The sequence below is a fragment of the Mustela putorius genome, unplaced genomic scaffold (assembly GCF_011764305.1).
Source record: "Mustela putorius furo isolate JIRA1106 unplaced genomic scaffold, ASM1176430v1.1 tig00000698_pilon_pilon_pilon, whole genome shotgun sequence".
In the NCBI taxonomy this organism is placed as follows: Eukaryota; Metazoa; Chordata; class Mammalia; order Carnivora; family Mustelidae; genus Mustela; species Mustela putorius.
The window spans coordinates 9,684,718-9,703,347 of NW_025421449.1; the positions used below are offsets into that span (position 1 = coordinate 9,684,718).

Sequence of the window (18,630 nt, forward strand, 5' to 3'; positions counted from 1 at the left end):
CGGGAGCCAGAGTCAGGGCCAAGGGCAGCCCCACGTGGGAACACCCCACGCGCCAGGCGCCGTGCCAGGGGCCGCATGAGCCTCGTCTTGTCTAAGCCTCCCCAGCCCCGTGACAGAGGGCTGCGCTGCTGCTTGCTTGTCCTCTTGCTCGCCTCCACCACTCCCTCCCCTAGGGGCACCATGTTCTAATTCATTTCACTATCTTCCATCCATTTTTAAATCTTTCTTACACGAACCGTGTCGTAGGAATAGTCATGAAGCCCTGCACAAACGAAAGAAAACTTCCCACCACCAAGCCATCATCCGTCATCCCCCTTTTACAGATGGGATGACTGAGTTTCAGGAACATGAAGGGACTGTCCTGGGTCGGCAGCTAGCAGGAGGCGAAGGCAGAGGGGGTTCCCACTGTACGTGCCATTCTTTCCCAATTCTGGGACCTGGTGGCTGCTTTGACCCCAACCCCGCCCCCGCCCGGCCTCCTTGTCTTGAAGACAGGCTTGAGCTGCAGTTTGGAATAGAGTGCCCACCCCAGGGGAAGCTACTGTTCCTGTCTCTCCCAGCACCAAGGCAACAGGGGCCTTAGAAGTTCCCACCATCCCCTTCGCAGCTGGCTTGTGCTCTGACCCTTATATCACACCCTAGATGTCTCTCTGGAGGACCGATTCCTGGAATTCTAGCTCTGCCCCTGCGCTGCTGTGTGATCCTGAGCGAGTCACTCATCCCCTGGGCTAAGGCTAGGCTCAGCAGGGCCTGGGAACACCTGGACAGGTGGTAGAGAATGAAGCTACCCCACCCCCACCCCCGCTCCCCCGGCTGCGCTGTGACTTGGGTCCAAAGCAGGATCCAGAGGCCTGGCACCAAGATTCAGTCTCTGCCGACTCAGGTCCCCTGACTGCGAGGAGCTTGAGCTCAGGCATGGACCCCTCCTGACAAGACAAGCAGACTGGGCCTGGAAATCTGGTTTGGGGAAGCTAAGCCACATATGCCATACCTTAGTGTGAGGATATCCTGGGCACAGCGTGCTTGCACTTCAATTCCCAGGCTGGCTGTAACCCAAAGACCTCTCTCTAAGCCGCCTGACCCTGCCCTGTTTGGCCATGGCTGAGCTCCCTCTGCAGTCAGAGCTGGTGGACGCCCAGACCAGGGCTGTGCTAGTGGTAGTGGTTAGTGGGAGAGGCATCAAGAAGGAATCTCTAGGGCTAGCCTGCCCTGGCTCGAGGACAGCCAGCCCGCAAGCATGGGGGCCACAGGCCACCCTCCTGAACCCTGCAGAGTTCACCTGCCCCCACAGCCAGCATCCAGAAAACACTTGAATATTATTGTCTTTCTCTAGACCTTGGTGTTACTATCTTTGCAATGGGGTTACTAATCCACATCTTGCAGGGATTGGGTGGGATGGATGCACGGGAAAAGTGAATAACCGGTTGTTCGAGAAGGTTTTTTCATCCTGGCACCAGCACCCCCCCTTCACGTTTCATCCCCAGGGAGTCCTGGGGTCTTCGCCACCCCAGACCCACGTGCCTTGTTGCTGGCCTTGTTGCTGGGGCTTCATGCTGCCTCCTTCCCTCTCCCACAGCACTTACAGAACCCTGCCAACTTCCACAATGCCGCCACGGAGCTGCTGGACTGGTGTGGAGACCCGCGAGCCTTCCAGCGGCCCTTTGAGCAGAGCCTGATGGGCTGTTTGACGGTGAGTCTGCATCCGACCCCCCCACCCCTACCAACCTGCACTGGTGCCAGGGGAAGATGCCTGAGGGGCTCATGTGCCTGTTCAGGTGTTGGAGAGGACCCAGATAACAGGATGAGAGATAGAAAGACACCAGTGCTGGAGGGGACAGCCCTTCTGGGAGCGCCCCCCAGCATGCACCTTCAGGGAAACCATTCTGATGGGGAGACACAACCCTCGGGATAGTGTGGGCTCCCCACACTGGATAGGAAAGCACCAGGCCCACGTAGGGGGAGTACCAGGTCTGATGAGGGTGGATGTTGCACCCGAAGTGAAGCAGAGTCGTGGAGGGTTTGTAGCCGCCCTTTTATCCAGTCCTTCATTCATCCAGCTGGGCAAACATCTTTAGAGCTCTTTCTATAGTCATCCGTCCTTCCGTCCTGCTACCCATTCACAGAAGCATTTATTGAGCTCCTCTTACAGCCATCCATCTATCCAAATAAACACTGATTGATCCCTCATTTGTCACATCTGGTCTCCTCTGCTAAGTCCTAGGGAACCACAGAATAAGACTTTGCCCATGTCGGGGGAGCCCGACATGGAAAGAGAGGGCCAAGAAAGTTGTGTGCAAGGAGAAAGCAGCAGCGGGCAGGGAAGCGTCGGCGGCCCGGGAGGTGGGGCGGCTGGCTGGAAACTGAGGCAGGGAGCCCCAGACCCCTCTGCCGGAGTTCCCAAGCAGCCAGGCAGAGTGAGCACGTTCTAGGCACTGGGAACAGCATGTGCAAAGGACCAGACGGACCACAGAGCCCAGAGAGCTGAAGTTCACTCAGCTCAGTGAGGACCTAGGACACAGGCTGGGCAGAGGCCAGACCCGGAGCTTTCCGCCGGACAGCTGCCTGGAAAGAGCTCACGGCTTGTGAACAACCCCAGCCACGTGAGCTTGAGGGAGGCTTGGTGGCCAGCGAGGGCAGCTGCTCAGAAGGCCCTGAGTCAGCTTTGAAGAGAACATGGGTGAACAGATGGCCACAGAGCCTCGCTGTCCCAAGACTGGGGAGGAGAGGCCGAGGCAGATGCCGGGCCGGGAAGGAGCAATAGGTAAAACAGGGGGGTGCCACGTTCTCTGAGAAGCTCCAGAGAGGAGGGCGGTGAAAGGCCCCAGCACAGCCCTGGCATGGAGCAAGTGGAGAGTGACATGGTCGTGGGCCATCCTTTCCAGGCACCCCTTGTGCCCGCGACGGAGCTGGGCCCACGACACACCTTCTCACCGAGTCCTCACACTCCGTGAGGCCGGCCCCACCATCATCCCCATTTTCTAAAGGAAACTGAGACTTGCTGAGATGGCTCTCCAGGGTCACACAGCCAAGACCCCACTGCCTCTAGAGAAAATGCTCCTGGCCCATAGGGATGTCAGCCAGGTGTGCAGCCGAGACCCTCAGCACTCCCGCGGTGGAGGCCGATGCCTCTGGCTCCCTTGGAACCACCAAGCCAAATCAGGAGGCCATCTGCACTCCCCCACCCTCCTCATCCTCCAGCCCCCTGGGCTCCCCTCCCTCTACCAGCTCCTGTAATCCTCTTTGCAGGGATCCTGGTTCAGGCTGAGCCCTGCGGGCAGGGACAGATGTTACCGGAGGCCTCCCCCGTTTCCATCCCAGCTGCTGGCAGCCATAAGTGAAATGAAGTAGGAGGTGGCGGCCACCTCAAGGTGCTGACAGACTGGCTGCCACAGCCTCCCAGCACCCTGCCCAAGCCTGGCCCTGCCTGGGAGGTAGGGATTCAGAGCTGCATCAGGTGATGGCCCTGAGCAGGCCGGGTGGGCCTGGGGGCACGAGATGAGCAGTGACTGGCCCTGCTCCAGACCCATCACTCATTTATTCAGTTGACAAGCATTCACCGAGGCCCTGTGCTCACCAGAGGCAGAGCAGCAAGCGCAGCGGACCTCTCTCAACAGCGTATGTTCCCGGGGAGGATGGGGGAGGCCGACCCTAAACACTAAAGGAGTAAATAGGGACATAGGCCAGCGCCCCATGAGAGGGATTGGGGTGCTGCTCAGGAGAAGCCTCCTGAGGGAGGTGACCCCCCAGCTGAGACCAGAACGGCAAGAAGGGGTCAGCCAGGAGAGGGGAGGGTGCTCTGGGCAGAGGGAACCACCAGTGCAAAGGCCCCAGGAACTGATTTGTTCAAGGAACAGAAAGGCATCTTGGGACAGTAGGTAGCTCGGTCAGGGAAGCGTTGTCCTTGGCTCAGGTCCTGATCTCAGGGCTCATGAAATCAGGCCCCTACATGGGGTTCCGTGCTCGGAGGGAGTCTGCTTGGATAGTCTCTTTTCTCTGCCCCTTCCCCCACGCACATGCACTCTCTGTCTCTCGAAAAAATAAATAAATCTTGAAAGGAAGAGAGGAAGAAGGAAGGAAGGGAGGCAGGAAGGAAAGGAAGAAAGAGAGAGAAGAAAAGAAGGAAGGGGGGAAGGGAGGAAGAAAGAAAGTCTCAGATGGCTGGAGCGCAGGAGAGGGAAAGGACGCAAGATGAGGTTAAAGAGGGAAGCAGAACCAAGGCAACACAGGACCTGCCAGCTGAGGGAGAGGAGCTCAGATATTATTTGAAGGGTGGTTGGGGGCCTTGAAGGATATTAAGCAGGTGAGCGATAGGCTATGGTTTATGTGAGGATAGGAGTTCTTTTTTTTTTTTTTTTAAGATTTTATTTATTTATTTGACAGACAGAGATCACAAGTAGGTGGAGAGACAGGCAGAGTGAGAGAGAGAGGGAAGCAGGCTCCCTGTTGAGCAGAGAGCCCGATGCGGGACTCGATCCCAGGACCCTGAGATCATGACCTGAGCTGAAGGCAGCGGCTTAACCCACTGAGCCACCCAGGTGCCCCGAGGATAGGAGTTCTGAGGGGAGCATCCTAGGAGGATAGGCTAGAGGGATTTTTGGAGGTCTTCCTGGAGGAGGGAGCCCAGGGAGGAGCCTATAGGATCTAACTAGACAGCAAGGAGGCCTTGGCTTCCTGGACTGGGACAACGGTGTGACAAAGGCACAGCTCCAGCTGCTCTGGGCCTCTCCTCATTGCAAGACAGTTTACGGCATACGCTTACTTGAATGGTGGGCTTTAACCCGCACCTCTCTAGTCTGCTGCTTAACCAGTAAGGGGTTTGGTTCTCCTGCCACAGTGGTAGAGATGTTGAGTTTGACTGTCCCTTGGAACTCCGTAGAACCAGCAGCAGGAAAGTGCAGGGAATGGGGAGGTCAGAGCAGACCCCTTGGTACCCAAGGCACTGTCCTGGGCCCTGTGTCCGCACATCCTTATGAAGACCCTGCAGACCAGGCAGGGAGGGAATTGTCACTTCTCCTTAATGAACAAGGCCACTGAGAAAGGGGGAGCAGCTCGCTACAGTCCTAGGCGGGTACTACCGACCCCCAGGGCCCTGATGCTGGTCCCACGTCCTCAACTGTGCCCCTTGGAAAGGAAGGGGAAGCGGGAGGTCAGACATCCTGAGGGGCCTAAGCAGGGCAAAGCCACCAAGCTCCCCCCAACACACGCACCCATCCCCATCCAGGTGGCAGGTCGAAGCATTCCAGGTGGAATTCCTGGGTGACCCCTGGGAACAAACTCCTCGGACTCCGGCTTACTTGGAGGTTAGAAATTAAAAGCCACTTAGCCTCAAGCAGAAAAAGGGCACTTTTTTGTCATCCTGGGGCTGGGCCCTGGGGTTGAAGAGCCACTGGCACTCCCCTGCCCCACGTTCCCCTTCGGACCCTCTGACCCCACAATGCAGAAGTGTGGGAGTCCTGAGTCCCCTCCCCAGGGGTGAGGGCTGTGAGCCCTGGTCACCACTTGCTCCTCAGACCAGGTTTTTGCTGATGAGCCGGCAACTCGCCTCCCGGCCCCTCCCTTAGCAGCAGGACTGAGCCCCATGCCTAAGGAGCCCCTCAAAATCAGGCCTTTCTGAATTCACTCCTTCTTCCTCCCCCGAGGTGGAGCATGCTGGATATGCTCAAGGAACAGAAAGGAGGAGGCCAGAGAACAGCAGAAGGGGAGACAGGGAGGAGAGGAGGCGGCAGAGAGGAACAGAGGCCAGCCAGCCTAACTGCAGTGCCCTCCCTTCTCTCCAGGGAGAGCTTCCTCACAGCAGCAGAGAAATCACTCCTGCAGCTGTCAGGCTATGTTCACAGCTAGCGTTCATTGAGCTTTGTGACTGGTCCTGACTCTCATTCTCACAGGGAGGGCATTTCACAGATGGGGAAACTGAGGCCCAGAGAGGCTAAGTCACTTGGGTGAGGTAGAACAGCTAGTAAGTGGCAGATGCAGAACCCCCTCTCGTGCCTGACTCCGCGGCAGCCCCAGCAGCAGCCCCAAATACATGCACATCCTGCACCGAGAGGGGTGGCAGAGTGGGGAGAGGGCTCTGCCCTGGGGAGCTTCTGTTAGAGCCGGGAGACAGAACTGGGATACGTGGAATTATCAGAAGCCACTGCACCTGCCGTGGCAATAGAGGATATCCCTGCACTTACACAGAGAAGGAACCTGAAACTTAGAGACATTAAGTAACTTGCCTTAGGTTGCACAGAATTGGAGTACCCCTTGGCATGCTTCCAGTTTCCCTGACTCCCTCAGAAGATGTCAGAGTCCGGCCCCGTGCCTGGAACAGAAATCCCTTCTCTGGCATCCCCCAGACAGCTTGTCCTGCCTTGTAGCCAGGAGGCTCACCACTTTTCAAGGCAGCACACTCCCTAGATGGGACTAACCGGCCACCTGACCTTGAGCACACGCCCTCTGTCATCTCCGGGCTTCGGTTTCCCTCTCTGGCACTATGGGCTGGGACTCCCTGACCTGTAGGTACCCCTGGGACCTCAGGGGCTAGGTCTCAGAGCACCCTGAGCTGGCTGGGCCTGAGCAGCCAGCAGAGGGCAGCAGCACGGCTGCCTCTCCCCTCTGGTCTTTCCGGAGGAGGGGTCTTCCAGCCCACCTGCACACAGGACCCTCACTGGGGGTGCCGTGCCCACTGAGGGGGGAGCAGGCCTCTGAAACACAACTGTCTACTCACCTAACCCCACCTCCCCACCACTGTCAGTCAGACCCACCTCACGGGACTTTCCAGCGGGGTCCTTGGGCTGGGGTGGATCTCAGGCCAAGGGGTGGATCTCAGGCCTCCAGAGCCTCGGGATCCAGCTTAGCCACACTGTGCTGTGCTGCCTTCAGTAAGGCTCTGCCCTCTCTGGGCTTAATGAAAGGGGGCTGTTGCCAGTGACCCTTCTGAACGGTAGAGCTCAGGGGATTTGGTGACAAGCAGACATTCCCAGGCCTGCAGGACAGCCCTATACCAGCACCAGGCCTCTCTTGCTCAGTTCAGCTATTATTTGGTGTGTGTGTGTGTGTGTGTGTGTGTGTGTGTTTTAAACCAGAGCAACAGGATTAGCCAGTATTGGCCAAACAGAGGGACCTTTGCCTTTCTGCCCTCAACACAGGGCCTGAGGCTTCTCCCTTCATTTGGGAGTTATGGCCTTAACCCTTTATGGGCTGAAAAAGAGAAACTGTCATGGAAAGAGCCCAGACATTGCAGCCTGCCTGCCTGAGATCACATCCAGGCTCTATCATGGACAAGACTCGTAACCTTTGTCTCATACAGTACTCTGTTTCCTCCTGTATAAAACAAGAGATAATGATACCACCTCGTGGAGCTGCTGTGAGAATTTGGCACTTCACTGCTCACAAAGCTTTCATTTAACCCTCCTACTGGGGAGCCAGCACTCTCATGACGCTATTTGCCTCCGTCAACATTTCCCACCAACAGCAGCCTCACTGATGCACTAGTCCGAACAAATTGTCTATGCTCACTCATATCCATTCCAAGGTTCTGCCAAAGAAAAGGCCACAAGAGTCATCATCTAAGCTGAGGTGACTCTTCTGGGCCTACTGGGGTGAGTCCCAGCTCTGCCCAATCTTGGGGACCTGCCTTAACCTGCCTGCCTCACCTGCCTCACTTGCTAAAGGGACAGTGCCAGTCTCCAGACCCAAAATGTCCAACGGGCCACAGAGAGCCAGTGACCTTGGTTTTTCTGCTTGGACAGTGAAATGAACAGTTACCCAGTTTACCCTGCAGTTACCCAGTTTACCTGCCCAGAGGGGGCCCAGAGCCTCTGGACCCGGGGGTGTATGTAGAGGCAGGGGCAAATAGAGCCTGTGGAAAAGAGGCCTGGAGGAACAGGGGAGCTCTGCGTCAGGGGTTCCTGTTTGCAGCAGAGAAGCTGAGCAAACATTCAAACCTGAGACGTCCCTTCTCCTTCCTGCCCTGGGTGTTCCTAGGAGGTATGGGGGGGGCAGCACCCCATTCCAGAGGCCATGGTGGTCCTGGGAAGAGGGCATCCCATGGCTCCTGCCTGGTTCAACACACACACTCTGTCCAGGTCTTAAGTGTTCATACTTTTTTTAAATGACAGGATTGGCCTAGATTAGTACTTTTCCCATCCTTTTGTATCCCTAGAGCCCTCGTAACGAACCCTTAAATATAAAGCAAAAAGAAAAAAAAAAAAAAAACTCTCATGGTTACAGGGGCCAGGCCAAACCCCATGGCAGCCTGAGGCCTTCTGAGGCCCTCCGAGCGCTTCTGGAGCAGGTGGTCTCTAGGGGCTCTCTGACGGAGTCTTCCCTCAAGCTCCCACATCTGGGAGCACTCCTCTCCCACTCAACCATAGCGGCTCCAGCTGCCTGCTGCACTGACTCTGTTTTCCAAGGTCCTTCCTTCTTCATAAGGAAACCTAATTTTGCTGCCATTAATAAGGGAGGCGGGCAAGAGGGAGTAGGTCTGGCTGTGGCAGGACACCTGGGCAGGGGCAGGAAGGAGTGCAGCCTGTGGAGTTATTTGCGGGGCTCCCAAGAGCAACCCACCCCACACTGCCCCAGGGGACTGACAGCGCTCCCCGCCCCTCACCTCTCCCCCTTCTGGCCCATACTTCAGAGGTTCTCAAGGAGAAGGGAGGGACTCCAAATACACAGCTGTTAGCAAGCTTCCATCGACACTCCGATGGAAGCCTCCCGTGTGCTGAGCAGGTGCCCCATGCTGGAGACAGACCCCAGGCTGTGCATGAGGGCCCTGTGGTCTCTGGGCCTGAGAGGCAGCAGGGTGCCTGGCACAGAGTGCAGCACTGAGAAGCATGGACATGTCCACCTGGAGAAGCCTTAGCAGTCTGTCTGGCAGCTCCACGCTGCAGCTCGTTGGAGCCATGTCCTAAATCCTTGCTTCTCCCCAGGCACACGTTTTGACTCAGGAGGGGCCAGTGCCGCTGGGTGGGGACCATGCCTGGAATGGTGAGGGCAGCGAGCACCCACGAAGGTGGGTGCAGGAGCTCGGGGAGGGAATGTGAGAGGTGCTAGGTGTGGGAGACTTCCGGGCTGGGACTTAGAAGGGAGTTTGGGAAGCTGCCCCAGGGGAAGGAGGGAACAGAGGCCTGGCCTGTAGCCATCCAAAACACGGTGGTACAGCACCTTCTGGAATGTGGCCAGATGGAGCCCTTGAAAGCCACAGGGCCTGGACTTTGGGGTTAGGCTCACGGGAAGACTAGAAACCCCTGAGGGCAGGGGTCTGGATCCCAGGGCCTGTCAAGGAGGAAGAGCTTTATGGAGCAACTGAGTGAGGTAGAGTTTGAGTCCCAGCTCTGCCTGATGTTGGAGACCTGCCTTAGCCTAGCCTGCCCGCCTCAGCTGCCTTGCCTGCTAGATGGACACATGTACCACTCTGGGCTCGGAGGCCTGGCACTGGCAGTGACTCACCCCGCCCTTCCTCTCTCTCTTGCTGGCAGGTGGTCAGTCGAGTGGCAGCTCAGCAAGGGTTTGACCTGGACCTCGGTTACAGACTGCTGGCGGTGTGTGCTGCGAACCGAGACAAGTTCACTCCCAAGTCTGCGGGTAGGTGACTGCTGGGGGTTCCATAGGGGTCATGGGGAGGTGGGAGCTTGACTGGATTTGAACCCGGGGCTACGCGCCGCCTCTGCCTGCTGGTGCCTTGGTTCCTCCAGGTGTGGTGTGAGCCTCCAAGGAGCAGCGGTTTGTCCACCAAGCTGGGCAGCCCGCGACTGAGGCTTGTCCCTCCTCTCAGGCAGTGTGTTCTTACCTGCGGGGGTGCCTCGGGGCCAGCGAAGGACCCCTGCACACCACAGGTTCAAGGTGTGACATGCACACCTTGAACGACCCAAAGCGAAGGACCCAAGCACACCCAAGGTTCAAGGGTGACATGCATCATCTCATTTCATCACCGTAATGACCCCTGGGTGTAAGCCCTGTGATCATCCCCATTTGACAGATGAGGGAACCAAGGCTCAGAGAAACTGAGGATGTTTCTCCAGGTCACACAGCTGGAAAGCGGCAGAGCTGGGGTTCGAGCCCAGGCCTATATGCCAGAATGGGCATTCTTAGCCCTGTATTCACTCAAAACATCTGTATTTAAAATAAAATCCAAAATACAAGTGGATTGGTACATGCAGGTTTCTAAAAGCATAGTATTCTCTGTATAATATTCTCCGTCGCCACTCTGTCATTGCCTGGGACCTCTTACTTCCAGGTTAAACCAAGGCCACAGAAGGTGCTGGCAGCCTTCTGTGGCTGAGGGCTTTAAGCACACCAAAGATACAGTTTTACATTTCCCATCATCCTCATTATCTTCCTTAAGCTAAGGGCCTGGCGTAAGCTTTCACTCCCACAGACCTGGGACAGCCCCGCCCTGTCACTTTCTGACCGTGTAGCCTCTGAGCCTCAGTTTACCTCCTTGGGAAGGCAGGAATGACAATGAGCCTTACCCTGCAAGGGTCACGGTCAGTTCTAGATATATGTGCAGTGCCAAATGCAGCGTCTACATATTGTTAATAATATTTTTTATGTTCGAGTAATTCATTGAAAAAGAAAAGAAAATCAATTATTTCCTTTGTATAACAATAAAACAGACGTTTTCTCTGAATTCGTCAATCAGTTCTTTGGAGTAGCTCTAGAAACAGCTTCATGAAAATGTTTCAAAGACATCTTCCAATGTATTTTCATAAATTTGCTCAACCTATAATCTCCTGAGTGCGGGTTTGTGCTCCTCCCCATGCACGTTTGCAGACCACGCACGCAGACTCTGGGTCATTTGTGGAATGTGTGTGCAGTGACTGCTAGCTTGGAGGGCCTTTGCCCCACCAGCCCTTGTTGGGACGGTGCTATCGTACTGAGCTGTGGGCCAGAAAATGGTCTGGGAATCTCATAAGTGATGTCTACTCTTAATGGAATCTGCAATTTTAATAATAACTTAAGTCAACACAATTTGGACAAGGTAAAAAGTCCTACTTATCCAAAAAACATATATCTCCATATCTCTGTTGGGCACCTGGCCAGGTCTGGGGTCTGATGAAGGCTACAACAGATGTGGTCCCACCTTGGGAAACTTAGAGTCTGGAACAAGGGGGTAGCAAATGTCCGTGAAGAGCCAAACAGTTCAGGCTTTGCAGGCTGTCCAAAGGCAGCCTTAGATAATATGTGAACAAATGAGCACAGCTCGTTCCAATAAAATCGCACTTATGGAATCAGGTGATTGGCTCTGGGTTCCTGACCCCGGTCTAGAAGAAAAGAAAACATCAAATAATCATAGGTGTATGCGGGTGTGCATGTGTGCGTGGGCATATGTAAATTCAAGCTGTGGTAAGTTTCAGGAGGGAAAAGTCGGGGATGTTATGAGACTACTCAGGAGTAGGGAAAGGCTTCTCTGAGGCCTGGAGGTCGAGAACCTTTGCATACTTGAAGAAAAGAAGGAAGAGCTTCCCAGGTAAAGAGAAGAGCCTGAACAAAGGTCCTGAGGTAGAAGGAAGCATGACTTAGTGGCAGAACCAAACCAAGGAGAGTGGTTCCAGAGCCTGGAGGCGAAGTCAACAGCACAGGGCCTGTCTTGAGGGTTGTGGGTTTTGTACTGAGAATAAGAACATAGCTACAAAGATCGCTCTGACTACAAAGGAAGAACAGATTGCGCAGGGGGAGGCGGCAGTGTAGATGCCGGGAGAGGGTTGACAGATTGCTGGGGACATCAGGATGATGGTGGCTGGACCAGTAGGGTTCCGCTTCCTGTGGAACAGAGTGCAGAGTCAGGGATGAATCCAAACACGGTGTTAGAGGCAACACCAAGACCAGGAAAGCATGGCCCCCGGTGTGGGGGGGCAGGGACAGGAGAGTGGGCTGTCCCAGAATCCCAGCTGCTCCCTTGTTGGGGAGAAAGGGGCTCAGGTCTCTATGCAGCCCTTCCTCAACAGTCTCTTAGGATCCTGCTGATACATGCTAGGTGCTGTCTTATGCTTTGCTGCAACGCTCAGCTCTGTAAGACATGGAGTCTTGTCTTATTATGGGTGAGGACATTGAAGCTCAGAGAGGTTTGTGACTTCCTTGTGGTCACACAGCTCATTAGTGATAGAGCTGGGACTTCAACCTATGGCCTCCTGACCCCAGGCCCAGTCTTTGGCCACCCCATCACAGCTAACTCTGGACCTCGACTTTGGAGGCCGTGCCTCCACCTGGGAGAACCCTTTACTTCCCTCAAGTCACTCCAAGGTGGTCCTGCCCTTGGCTGAGTGGCCTTTCCAGCATCACTTCTCCTGAAATAGGGGTTGTGTTCTTCCCTCGTTTGCACTCCCAGTTATGCACAACTCCTTACAGTTTATTGAGCCTTTTTCCAGGCACTGTGTCTCTTAGTTAAGTCACATGGTAGACCCTGAGGTGAGGCTTCAGCATACCCATTCTGCAGCTAAGGACACTGAGGCCTGAGGCCTGGCAATGCCTGTGGCTTTGCTGTTGCTTTAATGCCCTTCTTGGGAGTCAAACCCCTGTCAGCACCAACAGCCGTGACTAAGCACCTCTCACAGATCATCCCCAGCCCCTGGAGAAGTAGGGGCCTCAGGACTCAGGTTCCCATCCGGGCCCCTGCTGGGCCCCTCCTCTGGGAAGGCAGGCTGCCAGCCTGAGGGGGAAGGCTTCCGCTGCTGCTTTCACTGTCAGTGTAAAGGGTCTGCCGGGCTGGACCATGAGAGGGGCGGAGGCCACAAGTTGCTGAGTGGTGTCCCTGAGTTCCCGAGGCAGCTCCTGCACGGGCTCCCATCTCCGCCATGTTGCCTGCCTCCTAGACCTGTGGCCTCATCTGTAGAGAGGGATGATCTGCCTCCTTCACAGGCTGCCTGTGAGGATTCATGAGATTCCCTCATCGTGAAAGCGAGGGGACCTAGCAGTACCTGAGGCCCAGGGCTGTCAAGCCAACAGTACTCTCCAGCCTTCCTCCTCTGCTCTGGTCTGCCTTCTCCCTGCGCGCCAACCCCCCGGACCGTTCCTGACCTGACTCAGCATTTCTCTGCCCCAGCAAGCTTGCGTCCCACTGCTCCAATTCCCTGAGGCTCTGTGCTTGGTGTATGACCTGTCGTAACCCCCTGCCCTGGCTATAGCTCTGAGGGTCCCCGCGGCCTCAGGTGTGTGCAGTGGCCACGCTGGCCATAGCCAGGCCTGCCCAGGCCTCTTCAGGCCAGGCCGCTGCACACCTAGCACCTACTCTGTCCATAGAGCTCCTGCCACCAGCCCATGCTTCCTCTTGCCCTCCTCTCCGTCTCTGCCTGGGCTCCCGTTGTGTCTGACCGGCTTGTGCAGTTTTTACCCTCCTCGTCTCTCCCTCCCCTTTCTCTCTGAGGGTCTCTGATGTCCTACGTCTCTCCCTGTCTGTCCTTCCCTTCATTGCTGTCCCTCAGACTTTCTCCCTGTGTGATGTGCGTGTCTGTGTGTGGTGATGAGCATGCCTGTGTGCTTCTGTGTCTGTAGGGGCTACATGTCGGTGTGTGTGTGTGTGTGGTGGTGAACATGTGTGTGTGTGTGTGGTGAACATATATGTGTGTGTCTGTTGGGGATGTGTGCCTGTGTGGTGGTGAGTGTGTGCGTGTGTGTGTGTGGTGAGTGTGTATGTGTGTGTCTGTGGGTCTACAGGGACATATGGCTCTGTGTGTGTGTGTGTGTGTGTGTGTGTGTCTGTTGGAGATATGTATCTGGGTCTGGAAGGGTACATGCCTGTGTGTGGTGGTGAGGGTGTCGGTGTGTTTGTGTTTCTGCATAGTGCTGGTGAGTGTGTGTGTGTGTGTGTCACGGTGGCTGGGTATGTTTGTGTCTGTGTGTGGTGGTGAGTGTGTGTGTGTGTGTGTGTCTGTTGGAGATATGTATCTGGGTCTGGAAGGGTCCATGCCTGTGTGCAGTGGTGAGGGTGTCGGTGTGTTTGTGTCTCTGCATAGTGCTGGTGAGTGTGTGGGTGGGTCTGTGGGGACGTGGGTGTGTGTATGTGTGTCAGGGCAACTAGATATGTTTGTGTCTGTGTGTGGTGGTAAGCATATGTGTGTGTATGTGTGTGTGTGTCTGTTGGAGATATGTATCTGGGTCTGGGAAGGAACATGTCTGTGTGTGGTGGTGAGCGTGTTTGTGTGTTTGTGTTTCTGTGTGTGTAGGGTAGGTCTGTGGGGACACATGTCTGTGTGTGTGTGTGTGTGTCAGGGCAGCTGGGTGTGTTTGTGTGTGTGATGGTGAGCATATGTGTGTGTGTGTGTGTCTGTTGGAGATATGTATCTGGGTCTGGGGGATACATGTCTGTGTGCAGTGGTGAGCGTGTTTGTGTTTCTATTTATGTGGTAGTGAATGTATATATGTCTGTTGTGGGTCTGTGGGGACACGTGCGTGTGTGTGTGTGTGTGCATGCGTGTGTGTCGGTGAGCTGGGTGCATGTCTGCCTGTGTCTCCCCACCCCCCCTTCTCCCCCACCCTTCTCGAGCTCCGTCTCCCTGTCTGTCTCTCTTGTCAGGAGGCCAAGCTGGGGCCAGACGAGGGCCGGTGGGATGAGATCATGCGGCGGGAGCAGGGCTTTGTCAGGAGGGATGGCGGTGGGCTGGGCCGGGCTGTGCACGCCTGCATTGCCAGGCTCTGGAGCAAGAGCTTGGGCCTGGGGGCAGCGCTGTGTGGCGTGTGCGTGTGCGTGTGCGCGCATGTGTGTGTGTGTGAGAGAGAGAGAGAGACAGAGACGGAGCGTGAGCGCAGAGCAGACACTGCAGCAAACCGCCAAGCCAGGCGTCTCCACGTGGGCCCCTCAGCTACCCAGCCCCCAGCTCTTTGTTCTGGTGCAGCCTTTAGCCTGTGTGCGCGCACACCGGAGCACGCGCACACGGGAACACGCACACGCGGGCACGATGGTCAGGAGCCTCCCCAGGAACAGGTCCTCGGGGGCCCCCCGCCCTTCCTCTGCCTCCGTGTGGAAGGTCACCTGCTTCGCGCCTTCCCTCAGTCCCCCAAGGGGCTGCAGCGGGTCCCCCTGCCCCCACCACCGCCGCGTGCCAGCCCCCAGCAACTTGGCAGGCTGCGCGGAAATGTCAGCCTCCTCGGCAGCCAGCGGGCCCACGCCTGCTGGCTGTGTAGGCACCAAGCAGCAGGCAGTCGCCATGTCCCGAGGTCCCCGAGAGCCCCCCTGCATGCCTCAGCTACTGGCCCAGTGTAAATGACTCTGTGTCCCCTCGGCTGACCTCAGCAGACTCAGGGACATCAAAACCCAAAGAATGGGGAGCGCTGGTGCCTGAGAATGGAGCAGGACCTGCCCCAGGTCACAGCAAGGCAGGGCCGAGTCCAGACGAGAGCCTAGGGTGCACACTGGCCATCCGCAATACGTCCCTCCTGTCTCCTCCGTGCAGACGAGGGTCTGTGATGGCTCTGGGCTCTCCTCTGGAAAGAGGAGAGGCCTGGGGCTGTTGGCAGAAGGGAAACATGCAGAGGGCGGCAGGTACGGGAGACGCCAGGCTTCCCAGGAGCATCCTGGGAGAGGTGACCGGTGGGCTTTGGAGAGGGAACAGAGAACTCAGGAGAGGGCTCAGGGCTGGTAGAGGCTGCCTGTGACCACTCCAAGGAAGAGGCCAGCCTTCCTTAGGGACCGGGGGGGGGGTCAGTTGTCAGTCACCCGCCTGTGGGCTGAATGTGGCCCACAAACATCTGAGCTCTGATGTTTGGTGGTTTTGAAAAACGCATGTTATTTGCCAACATTTGCTCTTTGGGAGTTCGTACCGTCAAGTTCAATGCCCGTCTTCCTTTCAGTGGGAATCTTGGACCCACAACCTACCGCTAACTGGGTGGTAGCGGACCCCTCGGATGGCTGCTGTGCTTCTCCCATGGTCTTATGCCTCAAGCATTTTCTGAATTCGAGAACCACCAAGCCCTGTGGTCGTGTGTCTTTATGACCTCTGTTCTAAGCACACCCTCACATCCCAACACAGAAGCCTGAGCCCAGGGTCCTGGAGGGGAGCCCTAGGCAAAGTGGACCACTTGCTTTTTATCAACAAACACCTGCTTTCTCTGACATGCTGACAGTCCCCAGAGGAAACATTCATGGGAAGGGGACTGAGACATGCCCAGGGCCACCAGCCAGCCTGGAAGGCGAAGCATTATGAATATGATGAAGCCCCTGCCTTGTCCCTCTGGGTCTGTGTCCTGTGGTCCCTGCAGGAGGGGCTCTGGAGAGGCTCGGTCCTTTGGAGCTTTCAGTCCCAAGGGACCTTCTTGTAGGAACTTGCAGAGCAGCCCTGGGGCTCAGACACAGACCCCGACCCGGAGGCCCCATCCATGGTGCGTTGTACCTCTGTCACATAGTTGGGATGGGACAGTCATCAGAGGCCACCCAGGTCATTTCACCACTTGTACTCAGGACTCTTAGCAGAAGAAGTAGGCTTCCTTCTCTCTGTCTTTGAAAACAATCCTTGCACTCACCTGGCTAACAGGGGCTCTCAGACCTCCCGTGTGGTAACAGTGCTGGTTTCTCTCAGAGGCTCTGCTTCCAGCTCCACCTTCATGCCTCCCCCAGGAGCTCTCCCCGCCACCCCCCTGCCTACCCCAGAGCACGCAGCCACCTTCCCGTCACCGTCACCGGGGAGGACAAATGGCCTCATTCAGGGACGCCCTGCCAGATCTGTCTCTCTAAGACAAAGCTGTGTGCAGCTCTGCGTGAAAAATGGCTCGCAGCCGCCCAGTGAGCAGGCGGGATTGGTGGGTGCAAATTGTGGGGGATTTGTTAACGCTTGCTGGCTTCCCCAGAAACAGGGGGGCAGGCGGGCCCTTGCCCTTGAAATGCCAGGCTGCCAGGCTGGGTGCCTTGTCAAGGCTGGGGACAGGCTTCCTCCTGGACACCAGCCCCCACCCCCACATCCCAGCTTAGCAGAGCTGGGATGTGGGGGAGGGATTTGGCTTCCTTCCTCCTGCACTCCAGGGCAGGTCCCGCTCAGGAAAGGGCTCTGGATTTCATCACCAGGCCCCTGGGAACCGACTCATGGTCAGCCCTGTTTAATGGATGAAACCTGTTTGCAAGGCTTGCTCACCGCCTGCTGATTCACTGCTATGGGAGAGGCTGCTAGGGCTCTTAGCAGCATGCCCATTTTATAGAAGAGGAAACTAAGGCTCTGGAGGGAGAAACAGACCCAGGTCACGTGACTTGTGGTGCTGGAAGAGGTCTTGGACCTCCAGCTGGTCAGATCCGGAGCATAGGGAGCTTCTCTATTCTGAGTGACCCTGAGTGAGCAGGTAGGGTAGCTTGGCCTAGGCCAGTGGCCCCTGGCTCCTCTTCCCTCCCCCAGCTCCCTGAGGGCTGAGGCCTGGGATCTGGTGGCCTCACTCTGCTCTTGGAGAAAAAGAACAGTGGGGAGGAGCCCACGTGACAGGGTTTGTGGACACAGCGTTCCCAGGCTAAGGAATTGGGGGGAGGGGTAGCTGTGACAGTCCCTGGGGTGTCCAGAGTGAACAGTGAGGAGCCGGGCAGTGCCACGGAAGAATGAGAGAGGACAGATTTGGAAACAGCTACAGGGCCTTGGAAAAGAGCACTGAGTATTTGGATGGCCACTCCACAGCCATTAAAAACCAGGTTTCCCAAGAATTACTATATGGAAATGCTTATGATATAATATGAATTTTTAGAAAGGTAACAAAAATGTTAAGTTTGGTGGGACCTCAACCAGGTGCACAAGAAACAGAAAACAGAATATACCAAAATGTCAACTTATAAATAATGGATCTATCTGGAATGGGGGGGAGGGGTGACACCCTATTTCCCGCATTTTCTACAGGGAACACAGATTCTGTTTTTAAGCAGAGGCAGCCGTGGGCATTGTTGGTTCCACTGACGTTTGGCTGGCGCTGGCAGGGGTGGAGCGAGACGAGAGTGCCCTTGTCTCCAGGCTGGCTCAGCAGTTTTCCCAGTGCAGCCCTCTCTGGTTCCCCAGGAGCCCCGGGGGGCAGGCCTTGGCTTGTCGGGAGGCTGCTCTTCCTGTCTCCCTCTCTCTTCTACGGGATTAGCTCATCGCTGGCTCCCCCGCAGAGCCGGGGTGTGCAAGGACACAGCTGCCTGAGGCCCAGCTGGTGCATATCTGCTTTCGAGGCCTGTCCAGAATGAGAGGGGGCAGAAGGCCGAGGGCATCGGCTCGCGAGGTGGGGAGGGAGGATCCGGGGCCGGGACCTTGACAGGCAGTACAGAGCCCTCTCAGGATGGGGCTGCTCCTCCTACTTTGGACCCTCACCCCAGTCCAGAGCCCCTGCGGGGAGGGCACACACTCGGGCCCGTGATCGGGGCGGGGGTCTGCGAAAGGGAGGGGAGGGACTGATGAGGCTCGTGCAAGGGGAAAGAGAGGCTACCAGAAGCTCCTCAAACACATGATGCGTGTCCAAGTTTGGATTCCCCCAGACGCAACCCCCAGCCAACATGCTGGCTCAAGAGGTTTGTTTCGGAGGATCCCAGAGAACACACATTGAGAAGCAGGGAAAGACGGGGAAGGGAAGGAGTTCGATGAAAATGTGTTGTTAAGCACTGTACCTGCTGTGACCACATAGCAGGGAGCTCTGGGAGACAATTGAGCGTGCCCCTCTGAGCGTGCCCCTCTGAGAGGCAGGGACAAGAAGCTTTTTATCCTGCACCTG

At 56.3% G+C, this 18,630-nt stretch overlaps 1 protein-coding gene across 4 annotated transcripts in view; it reads left to right on the forward strand.

The window, feature by feature from the left end:
• ZMIZ1 (zinc finger MIZ-type containing 1) overlaps positions 1-18,630 on the forward strand; it is a 233,348-nt gene that overhangs the window by 128,290 nt on the left and 86,428 nt on the right. For all 4 annotated transcript variants that reach the window (XM_045083551.1, XM_045083554.1, XM_045083552.1 and 1 more), the window contains 2 exons: positions 1,577-1,690; positions 9,462-9,567. In XM_045083551.1, the coding sequence (XP_044939486.1) occupies positions 1,577-1,690; positions 9,462-9,567 (220 nt within the window). The remainder of the gene's footprint in view (positions 1-1,576; positions 1,691-9,461; positions 9,568-18,630) is intronic.